Below are 20,087 nucleotides of genomic sequence, written 5' to 3'. Positions count from 1 at the left end.
TTCTTTTAGTTTTCCAGATTAATTTCAAGTTGCTATATATGCATGGAAGTTTTAGGTTTCATGGCTGCAGCATTGGATTCGATTCCCTTTGCTCATTTAGGAAACCTTTCCAGTTTTCTTATGCTGAATAATGGTGTTTGTTTTGTTCAGGCTTTGGTTCATATCAAGCCTGTCATTAAGTCAATTTCTCCTCTTTGGAGTCTTAATTTGATTCTGAAGGCTTAACAGGCTCTTCTGTTTGAGCATATGCTTTCTTTGGACATTAATTACTTTTATGGAAAGTATTGTTCTTTTCAGACATCTCTTCAACTAGAACAGTTTTAAATTATCTGTTCTTTCTTGTGAATCTCCTTGTTCTGATTTTTCATCAGGATAAGGTGGTTTTTCCTTATTTCAATTTTCACCTAAAGTTGTGAATTCTAACAACATTAGTGGAGGAATTATTGTCTTTTCATTGTGTCTTAATCCTAAGAATTCTTTGGTAAGATTCTTACATTCTTTGGATGTGGTAAGAGTTTTGAAATATTATGTTGAAGCTATTCAGATTTCAGACAGACTTCTAGTCTATTTGTTATCTTTTCTAGTTTTAGGAAAGGTCAGAAGGCTTCTGCCATTTCTTTGGCATCTTGGTTAAAGCTTTTGATTCATCATGCTTATTTGGAGTCGGGTTAATCCCCGTCTCAGAGGATTACGGCTCATTCTACTAGGTCAGTTTCTACTTCCTGGACTTTTAAGAATGAAGCTTCTGTTGATCAGATTTGCAAAGCAATGACTTGGTCTTCTTTGCATACTTTTGCTAAATTCTACCATTTTGATGTTTTCTCTTCTTAGAAGCAGTTTTTGGTAGAATAGTATTTCAGGCAGCTGTTTCAGTTTGATTCTTCTGCTTATAATTTCAGTTTTTTCATTTTAAAAATTGAAACTCTTGATTTGGGTTGTGGATTAATTTTTCAGCGGAATTGGCTGTCTTTATTTTATCCCTCCCTCTCTAGTGACTCTTGCGTGGAAGTTCCACATCTTGGGTATCTGCTATCCCATACGTCACTAGCTCATGGACTCTTGCTAATTACATGAAAGAAAACATAATTTATGTAAGAACTTACCTGATAAATTCATTTCTTTCATATTAGCAAGAGTCCATGAGGCCCACCCTTTTTTGTGGTGGTTATGATTTTTTTGTATAAAGCACAATTATTCCAATTCCTTATTTTTGATGCTTTCGCTCCTTTATTATCACCCCACTTCTTGGCTATTCGTTAAACTGAATTGTGGGTGTGGTGAGGGGTGTATTTATAGGCATTTTAAGGTTTGGGAAACTTTGCCCCTCCTGGTAGGAATGTATATCCCATACGTCACTAGCTCATGGACTCTTGCTAATATGAAAGAAATTAATTTATCAGGTAAGTTCTTACATAAATTATGTTTTTCTGGTTGTGTTCTAATAAAGAGACTGAGAAATAATTATATATGGTCATTATGCCATTGCTAAAACAACAAATCTAATGGTGGCCTAAGGCTTGCACAATACTGTATATATGTGTGTGTGTGTGTCGCCATGTTCGGCATTTGTTTCCTCCCGAAAAGTCTGAATGCTTATGTCTAGTGCGAATATTATATTTACACCAACATACTTTTTTTTTTTTTCTCCTAATGCTCTTAAACTTTTGTGACTATTCAGAGGTTTGCGGAAAAAAAACAACTTATCCAGTTTTGTCACTATTGACAGTCCACTTGTTGTGATGCACAAAACATTGGGTTCCTATAGGTTGGGAGAGCTGTTGGTTATGTATGTGTCTGTGTGAAGGCTAATTAATTCTCCCTGCAATTTGGGAGAGGGGTTAGATAAGTGCGGGGCTCAGTAGAGGGATAGGAAAACCCTTAGTTACAGTTTGGGGGGGAGGGAATATATATATATATATATATATATATATATATATATATATATATATATATATATATATATATATATTATACTTTTTTTTTTTTTAAGAAAACCTATATGTATTTGTATTAAGCTCCTCCCCTTTGCTTTGATTGCTAGATTACTCTCCCAAGCTGCTTATTATCCTTAGTGTGGCAAACCTAGTTCTCTAAGACAAGCACAGTGTACTCTTTGGGGTGCTTTCTAGCATTCATCAGGGAGGGGCTTGAGAAAGTTGTGTGTGTGTTTTTGTATATGTGTGTTTCTATATTTATGTGTGTAATATATATGTAAACACACACAATAATAATTTCAGGAGGTGCTTGATTTTGTATGTGTATCTATTTTTCTTTATGTGTTTATTTGAGTGTAATATAAACAAACACACTACTGATTTTAGGATTATGACGACTAGTTTACTAACAAGAAAACTTTTTTCTTCTTTCTTGTAATAAATAGGACAGTATGCTGTTCTGTGACTCCTGTGACCGGGGGTTTCACATGGAGTGCTGTGAGCCGCCTCTTACTAGGATGCCGAAAGGTAAATTTTCAGAACAATGTACTGCCATTAATGCTAACTCCACTTAAAGCGATAATGTACTGTAAAATTAGTTTTCTCTTGCAAGGTGTATCCAGTCCACGGATTCATCCTTGTGGGATATTCTCATTCCCTACAGGAAGTGGCAAAGAGAGCACACAGCAAAGCTGTCCATATAGCTCCCCCTCTGGCTCCGCCCCCCAGTAATTCTCTTTGCCGCTCTAACAAGTAGCATCCCCACGGGAGGGTAAAGTGAATGTGGTGTTAGATTTATAGTTTTTATATCTTCAATCAAAAGTTTGTTATTTTTAAATAGTGCCGGTTTGTACTATTTACTCTCTGGCAGAAAGTGATGAAGAATTCTGCTGAGAGGAAAATGATTTTAGCATGTTGTAACTAAAATCCACTGCTGTTCCCACATAGGACTGAGGAGTACCAGAAAACTTCAGTTGGGGGGAACAGTTTGCAGGCTTAACTGCTATAAGGTATGTTCAGTCATCTTTTTCTAGTCAAGACTTAGTAATGCTAGAAGACTGACAAGAATCCCCATGTGGGGAAGGTAAGCCATATTCTGAGACTCAATATAGAAGGAAGGCTTAATTAACAGAGCTTAAAGACTGGTGGACACTGATAAAGGGCAATCGATTATTTTATAGTGAAAATATAATCATTATACAAGTTTTTTATTCCTTTTATGGGGTTTTATTCCACATGGTAGAATTTTAGACACCTATTTAGGGTTTTGAAGGCCCCACAACTCCGGAGTGGAGAGGGAGGGGGCCTAGAATTTGCGCCTCAGTTGCGCAGTTGATATTGCAGACAGCTTCATGCAGCTTCACGTGGAGGGTCCAAAGACTACTTGAGGACGTCATAGAGGCTTATTTCTCCAACATAGGTGTGTCCGGTCCACGGCGTCATCCTTACTTGTGGGATATTCTCTTCCCCAACAGGAAATGGCAAAGAGCCCAGCAAAGCTGGTCACATGATCCCTCCTAGGCTCCGCCTACCCCAGTCATTCTCTTTGCCGTTGTACAGGCAACATCTCCACGGAGATGGCTTAGAGTTTTTTAGTGTTTAACTGTAGTTTTTATTATTCAATCAAGAGTTTGTTATTTTAAAATAGTGCTGGTATGTACTATTTACTCAGAAACAGAAAAGAGATGAAGATTTCTGTTTGTATGAGGAAAATGATTTTAGCACCGTAACTAAAATCCATGGCTGTTCCACACAGGACTGTTGAGAGCAATTAACTTCAGTTGGGGGAACAGTGTGCAGTCTCTTACTGCTTGAGGTATGACACATTCTAACAAGACGATGTAATGCTGGAAGCTGTCATTTTCCCTATGGGATCCGGTAAGCCATGTTTATTAAGATAGTAAATAAGGGCTTCACAAGGGCTTATTAAGACTGTAGACTTTTTCTGGGCTAAATCGATTCATTATTAACACATATTTAGCCTTGAGGAATCATTTATTCTGGGTATTTTGATATGATTATATCGGCAGGCACTGTTTTAGACACCTTATTCTTTAGGGGCTTTCCCTAATCATAGTCAGAGCCTCATTTTCGCGCCGGTATGGAGCACTTGTTTTTGAGGACAGCATGGCATGCAGCTGCATGTGTGTGGAGCTCTGATACATAGAAAAGTCTTTCTGAAGGCATCATTTGGTATCGTATTCCCCTTTGGGCTTGGTTGGGTCTCAGCAATGCAGATTCCAGGGACTGTAAAGGGGTTAAATATAAAAACGGCTCCGGTTCCGTTATTTTAAGGGTTAAAGCTTCCAAATTTGGTGTGCAATACTTTTAAGGCTTTAAGACACTGTGGTGAAATTTTGGTGAATTTTGAACAATTCCTTCATACTTTTTCGCAATTGCAGTAATAAAGTGTGTTTAGTTTAAAATTTAAAGTGACAGTAACGGTTTTATTTTAAAACGTTTTTTGTGCTTTGTTATCAAGTTTATGCCTGTTTAACATGTCTGAACTACCAGATAGATTGTGTTCTGACTGTGGGGAAACCAAGGTTCCTTCTCATTTCACTATATGTATTTTATGTCATAAAAAAATTTAGTAAAAATGATGCCCAAGATGATTCCTCAAGTGAGGGGAGTAAGCATGGTACTGCATCATCCCCTCCTTCGTCTACACTAGTCTTGCCCATACAGGAGGCCCCTAGTACATCTAGTGCGCCAATACTCCTTACTATGCAACATTTAACGGCTGTAATGGATAATTCTATCAAAAACATTTTAGCCAATATGCCCACTTATCAGCGAAAGCGCGACTGCTCTGTTTTAGTAAATTCTGTAGAGCATGAGAACGCTGATGATATGGTTTCTGAAGGGCCCCTACACCAGTCTGAGGGGGCCAGGGAGGTTTTGTCTGAGGGAGAAATTTCAGATTCAGGAAACATTTCTCAACAAGCTGAACCTGATGTGATTACTTTTAAATTTAAGTTGGAACATCTCTGCGCTCTGCTTAAGGAGGTGTTATCCAATTTGGATGATTGTGATTATCTGGTCATTCCAGAACCACTATGTAAAATGGAAAAGTTCTTAGAGGCCCCGGGGCCCCCCGAAGCTTTTCCTATATCCAAGCGGGTGGCGTACATTGTTAGTAAAGAATGGGACAGGCCCGGTATACCTTTAGTACCTCCCCCCATATTTAAAAAATTGTTTTCCTATAGTCGACCCCAGAAAGGACTGATGGCAGACAGTCCCCAAGGTCGAGGGGGCGGTTTCTACTCTACACAAGCGCGCCACTATACCCATAGAAGATAGTTGTGCTTTCCAAGATCCTATGGATAAAAAATGAGAAGGTCTGCTAAAAAAAGATGTTTGTTCAGCAAGGTTCCCTTCTACAACCAATTGCATGCATTGTCCCTGTCACTGCAGCCGCGTGTTTCTAGTTTGATGAGCTAGGAAAGGCGATTATTAGTAATTCTTCTTCTTATGAGGAGATTATGGACAGAATTCGTGCTCTTAAATTGGCTAATTCTTTCACCCTAGACGCCACCTTGCAATTGGCTAGGTTAGCGGCGAAAAAATTCTGGGTTTGCTATTGTGGCGCAGAGCGCTTTGGTTAAAATCTTGGGCAGCGGATGCGTCTTCCAAGAACAAATTGCTTGACATTCCTTTCAAGGGGAAAACACTCTTTGGCCCTGACTTGAAAGAGATTATCTCTGATATCACTGGGGGCAAGGGCCACGCCCTTCCTCAGGATAGGTCTTTTCAAGACCAAAAATAAACCTAAGTTTCGTCCCTTTCGCAGAAACGGATCAGCCCCAAGGGCTACGTCCTCTAAGCAGGAAGGTAATACTTCTCAAGCCAATCCAGCCTGGAGACCTATGCAAGGCTGGAACAAAGGAAAGCAGGCCAGGAAACCTGCCACTGCTACCAAGACAGCATGAAATGCGGGCCCCCGATCCGGGACCGGATCTGGTGGGGGGCAGACTCTCTCTCTTCGCTCAGGCTTGGGCAAGAGATGTTCTGGATCCTTGGGCGCTAGAAATAGTCTCCCAAGGTTATTCTCTGGAGTTCAAGGGGCTTCCTCCAAGGGGGAGGTTCCACAGGTCTCAGTTGTCTTCAGACCACATAAGAAGACAGGCATTCTTACATTGGGTAGAAGACCTGCTAAAAATGGGAGTGATTCATCCTGTTCCATTAGGAGAACAAGGGATGGGGTTCTACTCCAATCTGTTCATAGTTCCCAAAAAAGAGGGAACGTTCAGACCAATCTTAGATCTCAAGATCTTGAACAAGTTTCTCAAGGTTCCATCGTTCAAGATGGTAACCATTCGAACACTTCTTCCTTCCATCCAGGAAGGTCAATTCATGACCAAGGTGGATTTCAAGGATGCGTATCTACATATTCCTATCCACAAGGAACATCATCGGTTCCTAAGGTTTGCATTCCTGGACAAGCATTTCCAGTTCGTGGCGTTTTCTTTCGGATTAGCCACTGCTCCTAGGATTTTCTCATAGGTACTAGGGTCCCTTCTGGCGGTGCTAAGACCAAGGGGCATTGCTGTAGTACCTTACTTGGACGACATTCTGATTCGAGCGTCGTCCCTTCCTCAAGTAAAGGCTCACACGGACATTGTCCTGGCCTTTCTCCGATCTCACGGATGGAAAGTGAACGTGGAAAAGAGTTCTCTATCTCCGTCAACGAGGGTTCCCTTCTTGGGAACTATAATAGACTCCTTAGAAATGAGGATTTTTCTGACAGAAGCCAGAAAAACAAAACTTCTAGACTCTTGTCGGATACTTCATTCCGTTCCTCTTCCTTCCATAGCGCAGTGCATGGAAGTGATAGGTTTGATGGTAGCGGCAATGGACATAGTTCCTTTTGTGCGCATTCATCTAAGACCATTACAACTGTTCATGCTCAGTCAGTGGAATGGGGACTATTCAGACTTGTCTCCGAAGATACAAGTAAATCAGAGGACCAGAGACTCATTCCGTTGGTGGCTGTCCCTGGACAACCTGTCACAAGGGATGACCTTCCGCAGACCAGAGTGGGTCATTGTCACGACCGACGCCAGTCTGATGGGCTGGGGCGCGGTCTGGGGATCCCTGAAAGCTCAGGGTCTTTGGTCTCGGGTAGAATCTCTTCTACCGATAAATATTCTGGAACTGAGAGCGATATTCAATGCTCTCAAAGCTTGGCCTCAGCTAGCGAGGGCCAAGTTCATACATCAACCATCAGGGGGGAACAAGGAGTTCCCTAGCGATGGAAGAAGTGACCAAAATCATTCTATGGGCGGAGTCTCACTCCTGCCACCTGTCTGCTATCCACATCCCAGGAGTGGAAAATTGGGAAGCGGATTTTCTGAGTCGTCAGACATTGCATCCGGGGGAGTGGGAACTCCATCCGGAAATCTTTGCCCAAGTCACTCAACCGTGGGGCATTCCAGACATGGATCTGATGGCCTCTCGTCAGAACTTCAGAGTTCCTTACTACGGGTACAGATCCAGGGATCCCAAGGCGGCTCTAGTGGATGCACTAGTAGCACCTTGGACCTTCAAACTAGCTTATGTGTTCCCGCCGTTTCCTCTCATCCCCAGGCTGGTAGCCAGGATCAATCAGGAGAGGGCGTCGGTGATTTTGATAGCTCCTGCGTGGCCACGCAGGACTTGGTATGCAGATCTGGTGAATATGTCATCGGCTCCACCATGGAAGCTACCTTTGAGACGAGACCTTCTTGTTCTAGGTCCGTTCGACCCACTCCAGCTGACTGCTTGGAGATTGAACGCTTGATCTTATCAAAGCGAGGGTTCTCAGATTCTGTTATTAATACTCTTGTTCAGGCCTGAAAGCCTGTAACCAGAAAAATTACCACATAATTTGGTATATCTGTTGGTGTGAATCTGCAGGATTCCCTTGGGACAAGGTTAAGATTCCTAAGAGTCTATCCTTCCTTCGAGAAGGATTGGAAAAAGGATTATCTGCAAGTTCCTTAATGGGACAGATTTCTGCCTTGTCTGTGTTACTTCACAAAAAGCTGGCAGCTGTGCCAGATGTTCTAGCCTTTGTTCAGGCTCTGGTTAGAATCAAGCCTGTTTACAAAATTTTGACTCCTCCTTGGAGTCTCAACCTAGTTCTTTCAGTTCTTCAGGGGGTTCCGTTTGAACCCTTACATTCCGTTGATATTAAGTTATTATCTTGGAAAGTTTTGTTTTTGGTTGCAATTTCTTCTGCTAGAAGAGTTTCAGAATTATCTGCTCTGCAGTGTTCTTCTCCTTATCTGGTGTTCCATGCAGATAAGGTGGTTTTGCGTACTAAACCTGGTTTTCTTCCAAAAGTTGTTTCTAACAAAAACATTAACCAGGAGATAGTTGTGCCTTCTTTGTGTCCTAATCCAGTTTCAAAGAAGGAACGTTTGTTGCACAACTTGGATGTAGTTCGTGCTCTCAAATTTTACTTAGCAGCTACTAAGGATTTCAGACAAACTTCGTCTTTGTTTGTTGTTTATTCTTGTAAACGGAGAGGTCAAAAAAGCAACTTCTACCTCTCTCTCCTTCTGGATTAAAAGCATTATCCGATTGGCTTATGAGACTGCCGGACGGCAGCCTCCTGAAAGAATCACAGCTCACTCCACTAGGGCTGTGGCTTCCACATGGGCCTTCAAGAACAAGGCTTCTGTTGATCAGATATGTAAGGCAGCGACTTGGTCTTCACTGCACACTTTTTCTAAATTTTACAAATTTGATACTTTTGCTTCTTCTGAGGCTATTTTTTGGGAGAAAGGTTTTGCAAGCCGTGGTGTCTTCCATTTAGGTGACCTGATTTGCTCCCTCCCTTCATCCGTGTCCTAAAGCTTTGGTATTGGTTCCCACAAGTAAGGATGACGCCGTGGACCGGACACACCTATGTTGGAGAAAACAGAATTTATGTTTACCTGATAAATTACTTTCTCCAACGGTGTGTCCGGTCCACGGCCCGCCCTGGTTTTTTTAATCAGGTCTGATAATTTATTTTCTTTAACTACAGTCACCACGGTAACATATGGTTTCTCCTATGCAAATATTCCTCCTTAACGTCGGTCGAATGACTGGGGTAGGCGGAGCCTAGGAGGGATCATGTGACCAGCTTTGCTGGGCTCTTTGCCATTTCCTGTTGGGGAAGAGAATATCCCACAAGTAAGGATGACGCCGTGGACCGGACACACCGTTGGAGAAAGTAATTTATCAGGTAAACATAAATTCTGTTTTTCCATCAAACGAATCCCCAGGGGCAGTTAGGGCCACAGCAGATTGCTGTGGCACGGTGCTGTAGTTTGCTAACCGGTTGTCAGCTTTAGGTTGCTCCGGTTTGGGGATTAAGGGGTTAATTGACTTGAAATTCGATGTGCAATTATTCCAAAGCATTAAGATCGTGTGGTAAAAATTTCAGAAAGATTGGATCTTTTTTTTAAGATTTAGTAAAAAAAAGTGTGCGCTTTTTATTATTTAAAGGCACAGTACCATTTTTTCTCAAATTGTATTTCTTTCATGTAATTGGCAAGAGTCCATGAGCTAGTGACATATGGGATATACAATCCTACCAGGAGGGGCAAAGTTTCCCAAACCTCAAAATGCCTATAAATACACCCCTCACCACACCCACAATTCAGTTTTACAAACTTTGCCTCCTATGGAGGTGGTGAAGTAAGTTTGTGCTATGATTTCTACGTTGATATGCGCTTCTCAGCATTGTTGAAGCCCGATTCCTCTGAGTACAGTGAATGTCAGAGGGACGTGAAGGGAGTATCACCTATTGAATACGATGATTTCCCTAACGGGGGTCTTTTTCATGGGTTCTCTGTTATCGGTCGTAGAGATTCATCTCCTACCTCCCTTTTCAGATCAACGATATACTCTCAATTAACCATTACCTCTACTAATTACTGTTTTAGTACTGGTTTGGCTATCTGCTATATGTGGATGGGTGTCTTTTTGTAAGTATGTTTTCATTTACTTAAGACACTCTCAGCTATGGTTTGGCACTTTATGCAAATTATATAAAGTTCTAAATATATGTATTGTACTTATATTTGCCATGAGTCAGGTTCATTTCCTTCTGCAGACTGTCCGTTTCATATTTGGGAATATAAACACTTTAAGAAATTTGTTTCTTACCTGGGGTTTAGTCTTTTTCAATTTTGACTACTTTTTCATTTGCGGGTGTTAGGCCCGCGGGTGCGTCAAATGTTAGACTTTATTGTGTCATTTTTGGCGCGAACTTTTTTGGTGCGGGAAATTACGTTTTTTTACGCAACTTTGTCATTTCCGGCATCATATGTGTCGTCGAGACCTTTCACACGGCGGCGTCATTAGTGACGCAAGTGTGTCATTTCCGGTCATTTTTGGCGCCAAAAAAGTTTACGTTACGTTGTGCGTCATACTTGGCGCCAAATTTTTTTCATTATTTCAATACCCCATTCATGTTTGCCTCCTGCTTTCTTTTCTATAAAGAGGCCTATGCTTTTGCATTTTTTCCCATTCCTGAAACTGTCATTTAAGGAAATAGATCATTTTGCTTTATATGTTGTTTTTTCTTTTACATTGAGCAAGATGTCCCAATCCGATCCTGTCTCTGAAGTTTCTGCTGGAACATTGCTGCCTGACATCGGTTCTACCAAAGCTAAGTGCATTTGTTGCAAAATTGTAGAAATTATTCCACCGAATGTCATTTGTAATAGTTGTCATGATATACTTTTACATGCAGATAGTGTTTCTATCAGTAATAGTACATTGCCAGTTGCAGTTCCTTCAACTTCTAATGTGCATGATATACTTGTAAATTTTAAAGAATTTGTTTCTGAATCTATTATGAAGGCTTTGTCTGCATTTCCACCTTCTAATAAACGTAAAAGGTCTTTTAAAACTTCTCATTTAGCTGATGAAATTTCAAATGACCAACAACATAATAATTCATCCTCTTCTGCCGAGGATCTATCTGAAACAGAAGATCCTTCCTCAGATATTGACACTGACAAATCTACTTATTTATTTAAAATAGAGTATATGCGTTCTTTATTAAAAGAAGTGTTAATTACTTTGGATATTGAGGTAACCAGTCCTATTGACGTTCAGTCTAATAAACGTTTATTCCCATTCCTGAGGCTATTTCTGATATGATTTCTAGGGAATGGAATAAGCCAGGTACTTCCTTTGTTCCTTCTTCAAGGTTTAAGAGATTGTATCCTTTACCAGCAAAATCTATAGAGTTTTGGGAAAAGATCCCCAAAGTTGATGGGGCTATTTCTACTCTTGCTAAACGTACCACTATTCCTATGGAAGATAGCACTTCCTTTAAGGATCCTTTAGATTGGAAGCTTGAATCTTATCTAAGGAAGGCCTATTTATATTCAGGTCATCTTCTCAGACCTGCTATTTCTTTGGGTGATGATGCGGCTGCATCAACTTTCTGGTTGGAAAATTTAGCGCAACATGAATTGGATTCTGACACATCTAGCATTGTTCGCTTACTGCAACATGCTAATCATTTCATTTGTGATGCCATTTTTGATATTATCAAAATTGATGTTAGATCCATGTCTTTAGCTGTATTAGCTAGAAGAGCTTTGTGGCTTAAATCTTGGAATGCTGATATGACATCTAAATCTAGATTACTATCTCTTTCTTTCCAAGGTAATAATTTATTTGGTTCTCAGTTGGATTCTATTATTTCAACTATCACTGGAGGAAAAGGAGTTTTTCTCCAACATAGGTGTGTCCGGTCCACGGCGTCATCCTTACTTGTGGGATATTCTCTTCCCCAACAGGAAATGGCAAAGAGCCCAGCAAAGCTGGTCACATGATCCCTCCTAGGCTCCGCCTACCCCAGTCATTCTCTTTGCCGTTGTACAGGCAACATCTCCACGGAGATGGCTTAGAGTTTTTTAGTGTTTAACTGTAGTTTTTATTATTCAATCAAGAGTTTGTTATTTTGAAATAGTGCTGGTATGTACTATTTACTCAGAAACAGAAAAGAGATGAAGATTTCTGTTTGTATGAGGAAAATGATTTTAGCAACCGTCACTAAAATCCATGGCTGTTCCACACAGGACTGTTGAGAGCAATTAACTTCAGTTGGGGGAACAGTGAGCAGTCTCTTGCTGCTTGAGGTATGACACATTCTAACAAGACGATGTAATGCTGGAAGCTGTCATTTTCCCTCTGGGATCCGGTAAGCCATGTTTATTACGATTGTAAATAAGGGCTTCAAAAAGGGCTTATTAAGACTGTAGACTTTTTTTGGGCTAAATCGATTGATTATTAACACATATTTAGCCTTGAGGAATCATTTTATCTGGGTATTTTGATATAATAATATCGGCAGGCACTGTTTTAGACACCTTATTCTTTAGGGGCTTTCCCAAAGCATAGGCAGAGCCTCATTTTCGCGCCGGTGTTGCGCACTTGTTTTTGAGAGGCATGGCATGCAGTCGCATGTGAGAGGAGCTCTGATACTTAGAAAAGACTTTCTGAAGGCGTCATTTGGTATCGTATTCCCCTTGGGGCTTGGTTGGGTCTCAGCAAAGCAGATACCAGGGACTGTAAAGGGGTTAAAGTTCAAAACGGCTCCGGTTCCGTTATTTTAAGGGTTAAAGCTTCCAAATTTGGTGTGCAATACTTTTAAGGCTTTAAGACACTGTGGTGAAAATTTGGTAAATTTTGAACAATTCCTTCATGTTTTTTCGCATTTGCAGTAATAAAGTGTGTTCAGTTTAAAATTTAAAGTGACAGTAACGGTTTTATTTTAAAACGTTTTTTGTACTTGTTATCAAGTTTATGCCTGTTTAACATGTCTGAACTACCAGATAGACTGTGTTCTGAATGTGGGGAAGCCAGAATTCCTATTCATTTAAATAAATGTGATTTATGTGACAATGACAATGATGCCCAAGATGATTCCTCAAGTGAGGGGAGTAAGCATGGTACTGCATCATTCCCTCCTTCGTCTACACGAGTCTTGCCCACTCAGGAGGCCCCTAGTACATCTAGCGCGCCAATACTCCTTACTATGCAACAATTAACGGCTGTAATGGATAATTCTGTCAAAAACATTTTAGCCAAAATGAACACTTATCAGCGTAAGCGCGACTGCTCTGTTTTAGATACTGAAGAGCATGACGACGCTGATATTAATATTTCTGAAGGGCCCCTAACTCAGTCTGATGGGGCCAGGGAGGTTTTGTCTGAGGGAGAAATTACTGATTCAGGGATCATTTCTCAACAAGCTGAACCTGATGTGATTGCATTTAAATTTAAGTTGGAACATCTCCGCATTCTGCTTAAGGAGGTATTATCCACTCTGGATGATTGTGACAAGTTGGTCATCCCAGAGAAACTATGTAAAATGGACAAGTTCCTAGAGGTGCCGGGGCTCCCAGAAGCTTTTCCTATACCCAAGCGGGTGGCGGACATTGTTAATAAAGAATGGGAAAGGCCCGGTATTCCTTTCGTCCCTCCCCCCATATTTAAAAAATTGTTTCCTATGGTCGACCCCAGAAAGGACTTATGGCAGACAGTCCCCAAGGTCGAGGGAGCGGTTTCCACTTTAAACAAACGCACCACTATACCCATAGAGGATAGTTGTGCTTTCAAAGATCCTATGGATAAAAAATTAGAAGGTTTGCTTAAAAAGATGTTTGTTCAGCAGGGTTACCTTCTACAACCAATTTCATGCATTGTCCCTGTCGCTACAGCCGCATGTTTCTGGTTCGATGAGCTGATAAAGGCGGTCGACAGTGATTCTCCTCCTTATGAGGAGATTATGGACAGAATCAATGCTCTCAAATTGGCTAATTCTTTCACCCTAGACGCCACTTTGCAATTGGCTAGGTTAGCGGCTAAGAATTCTGGGTTTGCTATTGTGGCGCGCAGAGCGCTTTGGTTGAAATCTTGGTCGGCTGATGCGTCTTCCAAGAACAAGCTACTTAACATTCCTTTCAAGGGGAAAACGCTGTTTGGCCCTGACTTGAAAGAGATTATCTCGGATATCACTGGGGGTAAGGGCCACGCCCTTCCTCAGGATCGGCCTTTCAAGGCAAAAAATAAACCTAATTTTCGTCCCTTTCGTAGAAACGGACCAGCCCAAAGTGCTACGTCCTCTAAGCAAGAGGGTAATACTTCTCAAGCCAAGCCAGCTTGGAGACCAATGCAAGGCTGGAACAAGGGAAAGCAGGCCAAGAAACCTGCCACTGCTACCAAGACAGCATGAAATGTTGGCCCCCGATCCGGGACCGGATCTGGTGGGGGGCAGACTCTCTCTCTTCGCTCAGGCTTGGGCAAGAGATGTTCTGGATCCTTGGGCGCTAGAAATAGTCTCCCAAGGTTATCTTCTGGAATTCAAGGGACTTCCCCCAAGGGGGAGGTTCCACAGGTCTCAGTTGTCTTCAGACCACATAAAAAGACAGGCATTCTTACATTGTGTAGAAGACCTGTTAAAAATGGGAGTGATTCATCCCGTTCCATTAAGAGAACAAGGGATGGGGTTCTACTCCAATCTGTTTATAGTTCCCAAAAAAGAGGGAACGTTCAGACCAATCTTAGATCTCAAGATCTTAAACAAGTTTCTCAAGGTTCCATCGTTCAAGATGGAAACCATTCGAACTATTCTTCCTTCCATCCAGGAAGGTCAATTCATGACCACGGTGGATTTAAAGGATGCGTATCTACATATTCCTATCCACAAGGAACATCATCGGTTCCTGAGGTTCGCATTCCTGGACAAACATTACCAGTTCGTGGCGCTTCCTTTCGGATTAGCCACTGCTCCAAGGATTTTCACAAAGGTACTAGGGTCCCTTCTAGCTGTGCTAAGACCAAGGGGCATTGCTGTAGTACCTTACTTGGACGACATTCTGATTCAAGCGTCGTCCCTTCCTCAAGCAAAGGCTCACACGGACATTGTCCTGGCCTTTCTCAGATCTCACGGATGGAAAGTGAACGTGGAAAAGAGTTCTCTATCTCCGTCAACAAGGGTTCCCTTCTTGGGAACAATAATAGACTCCTTAGAAATGAGGATTTTTCTGACAGAGGCCAGAAAAACAAAACTTCTAGACTCTTGTCGGATACTCCATTCCGTTCCTCTTCCTTCCATAGCTCAGTGCATGGAAGTGATCGGGTTGATGGTAGCGGCAATGGACATAGTTCCTTTTGCACGCATTCATCTAAGACCATTACAACTGTGCATGCTCAGTCAGTGGAATGGGGACTATACAGACTTGTCTCCGAAGATACAAGTAAATCAGAGGACCAGAGACTCACTCCGTTGGTGGCTGTCCCTGGACAACCTGTCACGAGGGATGACATTCCGCAGACCAGAGTGGGTCATTGTCACGACCGACGCCAGTCTGATGGGCTGGGGCGCGGTCTGGGGATCCCTGAAAGCTCAGGGTCTTTGGTCTCGGGAAGAATCTCTTCTACCGATAAATATTCTGGAACTGAGAGCGATATTCAATGCTCTCAAGGCTTGGCCTCAGCTAGCGAGGGCCAAGTTCATACGGTTTCAATCAGACAACATGACAACTGTTGCGTACATCAACCATCAGGGGGGAACAAGGAGTTCCCTGGCGATGGAAGAAGTGACCAAAATCATTCTATGGGCGGAGTCTCACTCCTGCCACCTGTCTGCTATCCACATCCCAGGAGTGGAAAATTGGGAAGCGGATTTTCTGAGTCGTCAGACATTGCATCCGGGGGAGTGGGAACTCCATCCGGAAATCTTTGCCCAAGTCACTCAGCGGTGGGGCATTCCAGACATGGATCTGATGGCCTCTCGTCAGAACTTCAAAGTTCCTTGCTACGGGTCCAGATCCAGGGATCCCAAGGCGGCTCTAGTGGATGCACTAGTAGCACCTTGGACCTTCAAACTAGCTTATGTGTTCCCGCCGTTTCCTCTCATCCCCAGGCTGGTAGCCAGGATCAATCAGGAGAGGGCGTCGGTGATCTTGATGGCTCCTGCGTGGCTACGCAGGACTTGGTACGCAGATCTGGTGAATATGTCATCGGCTCCTCCTTGGAAGCTACCTTTGAGACGAGACCTTCTTGTTCAGGGTCCGTTCGAACATCCGAATCTGGTTTCACTCCAGCTGACTGCTTGGAGATTGAACGCTTGATCTTATCGAAGCGAGGATTCTCAGATTCTGTTATCGATACTCTTGTTCAGGCCAGAAAGCCTGTAACTAGAAAGATTTACCACAAAATTTGGAAAAAATATATCTGTTGGTGTGAATCTAAAGGATTCCCTTGGGACAAGGTTAAGATTCCTAGGATTCTATCCTTCCTTCAAGAAGGATTGGAAAAAGGATTATCTGCAAGTTCCCTGAAGGGACAGATTTCTGCCTTGTCTGCGTTACTTCACAAAAAGCTGGCCGCTGTGCCAGATGTTCAAGCCTTTGTTCAGGCTCTGGTTAGAATTAAGCCTGTTTACAAACCTTTGACTCCTCCTTGGAGTCTCAATTTAGTTCTTTCAGTTCTTCAGGGGGTTCCGTTTGAACCCTTGCATTCCGTTGATATTAAGTTATTATCTTGGAAAGTTTTGTTTTTAGTTGCAATCTCTTCTGCTAGAAGAGTTTCAGAATTATCTGCTCTGCAGTGTTCTCCTCCTTATCTGGTGTTCCATGCAGATAAGGTGGTTTTACGTACTAAACCTGGTTTTCTTCCAAAAGTTGTTTCTAACAAAAACATTAACCAGGAGATTATCGTACCTTCTCTGTGTCCGAAACCAGTTTCAAAAAAGGAACGTTTGTTGCACAATTTGGATGTTGTTCGCGCTCTAAAATTCTATTTAGATGCTACAAAGGATTTTAGACAAACATCTTCCTTGTTTGTTGTTTATTCTGGTAAAAGGAGAGGTCAAAAAGCAACTTCTACCTCTCTCTCTTTTTGGATTAAAAGCATCATCAGATTGGCTTACGAGACTGCCGGACGGCAGCCTCCCGAAAGAATCACGGCTCATTCCACTAGGGCTGTGGCTTCCACATGGGCCTTCAAGAACGAGGCTTCTGTTGATCAGATATGTAGGGCAGCGACTTGGTCTTCACTGCACACTTTTACCAAATTTTACAAGTTTGATACTTTTGCTTCTTCTGAGGCTATTTTTGGGAGAAAGGTTTTGCAAGCCGTGGTGCCTTCCATTTAGGTGACCTGATTTGCTCCCTCCCTTCATCCGTGTCCTAAAGCTTTGGTATTGGTTCCCACAAGTAAGGATGACGCCGTGGACCGGACACACCTATGTTGGAGAAAACAGAATTTATGTTTACCTGATAAATTACTTTCTCCAACGGTGTGTCCGGTCCACGGCCCGCCCTGGTTTTTTTAATCAGGTCTGATAATTTATTTTCTTTAACTACAGTCACCACGGTACCATATGGTTTCTCCTATGCAAATATTCCTCCTTAACGTCGGTCGAATGACTGGGGTAGGCGGAGCCTAGGAGGGATCATGTGACCAGCTTTGCTGGGCTCTTTGCCATTTCCTGTTGGGGAAGAGAATATCCCACAAGTAAGGATGACGCCGTGGACCGGACACACCGTTGGAGAAAGTAATTTATCAGGTAAACATAAATTCTGTTTTTTTCCTCAGGATAAAAAACCTAAGGGTAAATCTAAGGCTTCTAACCGTTTTCGTTCCTTTCGTCAGAATAAGGAACAAAAACTCAATCCTCCTCCCAAGGAATCTGCTTCCAGTTGGAAGCCTTCCTCAAATTGGAATAAATCCAAGCCATTTAGGAAACCAAAGTCTGCCCCTAAGTCTGCATGAAGGTGCGGCCCTCATTCCAGCTCAGCTGGTAGGGGGCAGATTAAGGTTTTTCAAGGATTGTTGGATAAAATCTGTCCAAAATCATTGGATTCAGAGCATTGTCTCTCAAGGGTATCGAATAGGATTCAAAGTAAGACCTCCTGTGAGAAGATTTTTTTCTCTCACACATTCCTGTAAATCCAGTTAAAGGCTTTTCTGAAGTGTGTTTCAGACCTGGTGTCTTCAGGGGTAATCATGCCAGTTCCTCTTCAGGAACAAGGTTTGGGGTTTTATTCAAACCTATTCATTGTACCAAAGAAAGAAAATTTTGTTCAGACCAGTTCTGGATCTAAAAATTTTGAATCGTTATGTAAGAGTACCAACTTTCAAGATGGTGACTATAAGGACTATTCTGCCTTTTGTTCAGCAAGGACATTATATGTCCACAATAGACTTGCAGGATGCATACCTTCATATTCCGATTCATCCAGAACACTATCAGTTTCTGAGATTCTCTTTTCTAGACAAGCATTACCAATTTGTTGCTCTTCCATTTGGCCTAGCAACAGCTCCAAGAATCTTTTCAAAGGTTCTGGGTGCCCTACTAGCTGTAATCAGAGAACACGGTATTGCGGTGTTTCCTTATTTGGGCAATATCTTGGTACTAGCTCAGTCTTTACATACGGCAGAATCTCACACGAATCAACTAGTGTTGTTTCTTCGGAAACATGGTTGGAGGATCAATTTACCAAAAAGTTTCTTGATTCCTCAGACAAGGGTCACCTTTTTAGGTTTCCAGATAGATTGTGTCCATGACTCTGTCTCTAACAGACAAGAGACGTTTAAAATTGGTTGCAGCCTGCCGGCGCCTTCAGTCTCAGTCATTCCCTTCAGTGACTATGTGCATGGAAGTTTTAGGTCTCAAGACTGCAGCATCGGACGCGATACCCTTTGCTCGTTTTCACATGAGACCTCTACAGCTTTGTATGCTGAATCAATGGTGCAGGGATTATACAAAGATTTCGCAATTAATATCCTTGAATCCCAATGTACGACACTCTCTGACATGGTGGATAGATCACCATCGTTTGGTTCAAGGGGCTTCTTTTGTTCGCCCAACCTGGACTGTGATCACAACAGATGCGAGTCTTTCAGGTTGGGGAGCCGTTTGGGGGTCTCTGACAGCACAAGGGGTTTGGAAATATTTTAGAACTCCGTGCAATTCTCAGGGCTCTTCAGTTCTGGCCTCTACTAAATAGAGAACCGTTAATTTGTTTTCAGACAGACAATATCACAACTGTGGCTTATGTCAATCATCAGGGTGGGACTCACAGTCCCCAAGCTATGAAAGAAGTATCTCGGATACTTGCTTGGGCGGAATCCAGTTCCTGTCTAGTCTCTGCGGTGCATGTCCCAGGTGTAGACAATTGGGAGGCGGATTATCTCAGCCGCCAGACTTTACATCCAGGGGAGTGGTCTCTCCATCCAGATGTATTTTCTCAGATTGTTCAGATGTGGGGGCTTCCAGAGATAGATCTCATGGCCTCTCATCTAAACAAGAAACTTTCCAGATACCTGTCCAGGTCCAGGGATGTTCAGGCGGAAGCAGTGGATGCGCTTACACTTCCTTGGTGTTATCAACCTGCTTACATCTTCCCGCCTCTAGTTCTTCTTCCAAGAGTGATTTCCAAAATCATTATGGAACAGTCTTTTGCGTTGCTGGTGGCTCCAGCATGGCCACACAGGTTTTGGTATGCGGATCTTGTTCGGATGTCCAGTTGCCCGCCTTGGCCACTTCCGTTACGGCCGGACCTACTATCTCAAGGTCCGTTTTTCCATCAGGATCTCAAATCATTAAATTTGAAGGTATGGAAATTGAACGCTTAGTTCTAAGTCAGAGGTTTCTCTGATTCAGTGATTAATACTATGTTACAAGCTCGTAAACCTGTCTCTAGGAAGATTTATTATAGAGTTTGGAAGTCTTAAATTTCATGGTGTTCTTCTCATAAATTCTTTTGGCATTCTTTTAGAATTCCTAGAATTTTGCAGTTTCTTCAGGATGGCCTGGATAAGGGTTTGTCTGCAAGTTCCTTGAAAGGACAAATCTCCCCTCTTTCTGTTTTATTTCACAGAAAAATTGCTATACTTCCTGATATACACTGTTTTGTACAGGCTTTAGTTCGTATTAAGCCTGTCATTAAGTCAATTTCTCCTCCTTGGAGTCTTAATTTGGTTCTGAGGGCTTTACAGGCTCCTCCATTTGAACCTATGCATTCTTTGGACATTAAACTACTTTCCTGGAAAGTGTTGTTCCTTTTGGCTATCTCTTCTGCAAGAAGAGTTTCTGAGCTATCTGCTCTTTCTTGTGAGTCTCCTTTTCTGATTTTTCATCAGGAT

The 20,087-nt window shown here is 42.2% G+C and overlaps 1 protein-coding gene across 1 annotated transcript in view; it reads left to right on the top strand.

Annotated features, from left to right (window-relative positions):
* KAT6A (lysine acetyltransferase 6A) overlaps positions 1–20,087 on the top strand; it is a 646,904-nt gene that overhangs the window by 156,371 nt on the left and 470,446 nt on the right. The window contains 1 exon segment of the mRNA XM_053719413.1: positions 2,381–2,462. Coding sequence (XP_053575388.1) covers positions 2,381–2,462 — 82 coding nt within the window.

Source organism: Bombina bombina, chromosome 6 (assembly GCF_027579735.1).
Source record: "Bombina bombina isolate aBomBom1 chromosome 6, aBomBom1.pri, whole genome shotgun sequence".
Lineage (NCBI taxonomy): Eukaryota > Metazoa > Chordata > Amphibia > Anura > Bombinatoridae > Bombina > Bombina bombina.
Note: the sequence above shows the minus strand (reverse complement) of the source record. Positions and strands in the feature narration are given on the sequence as shown.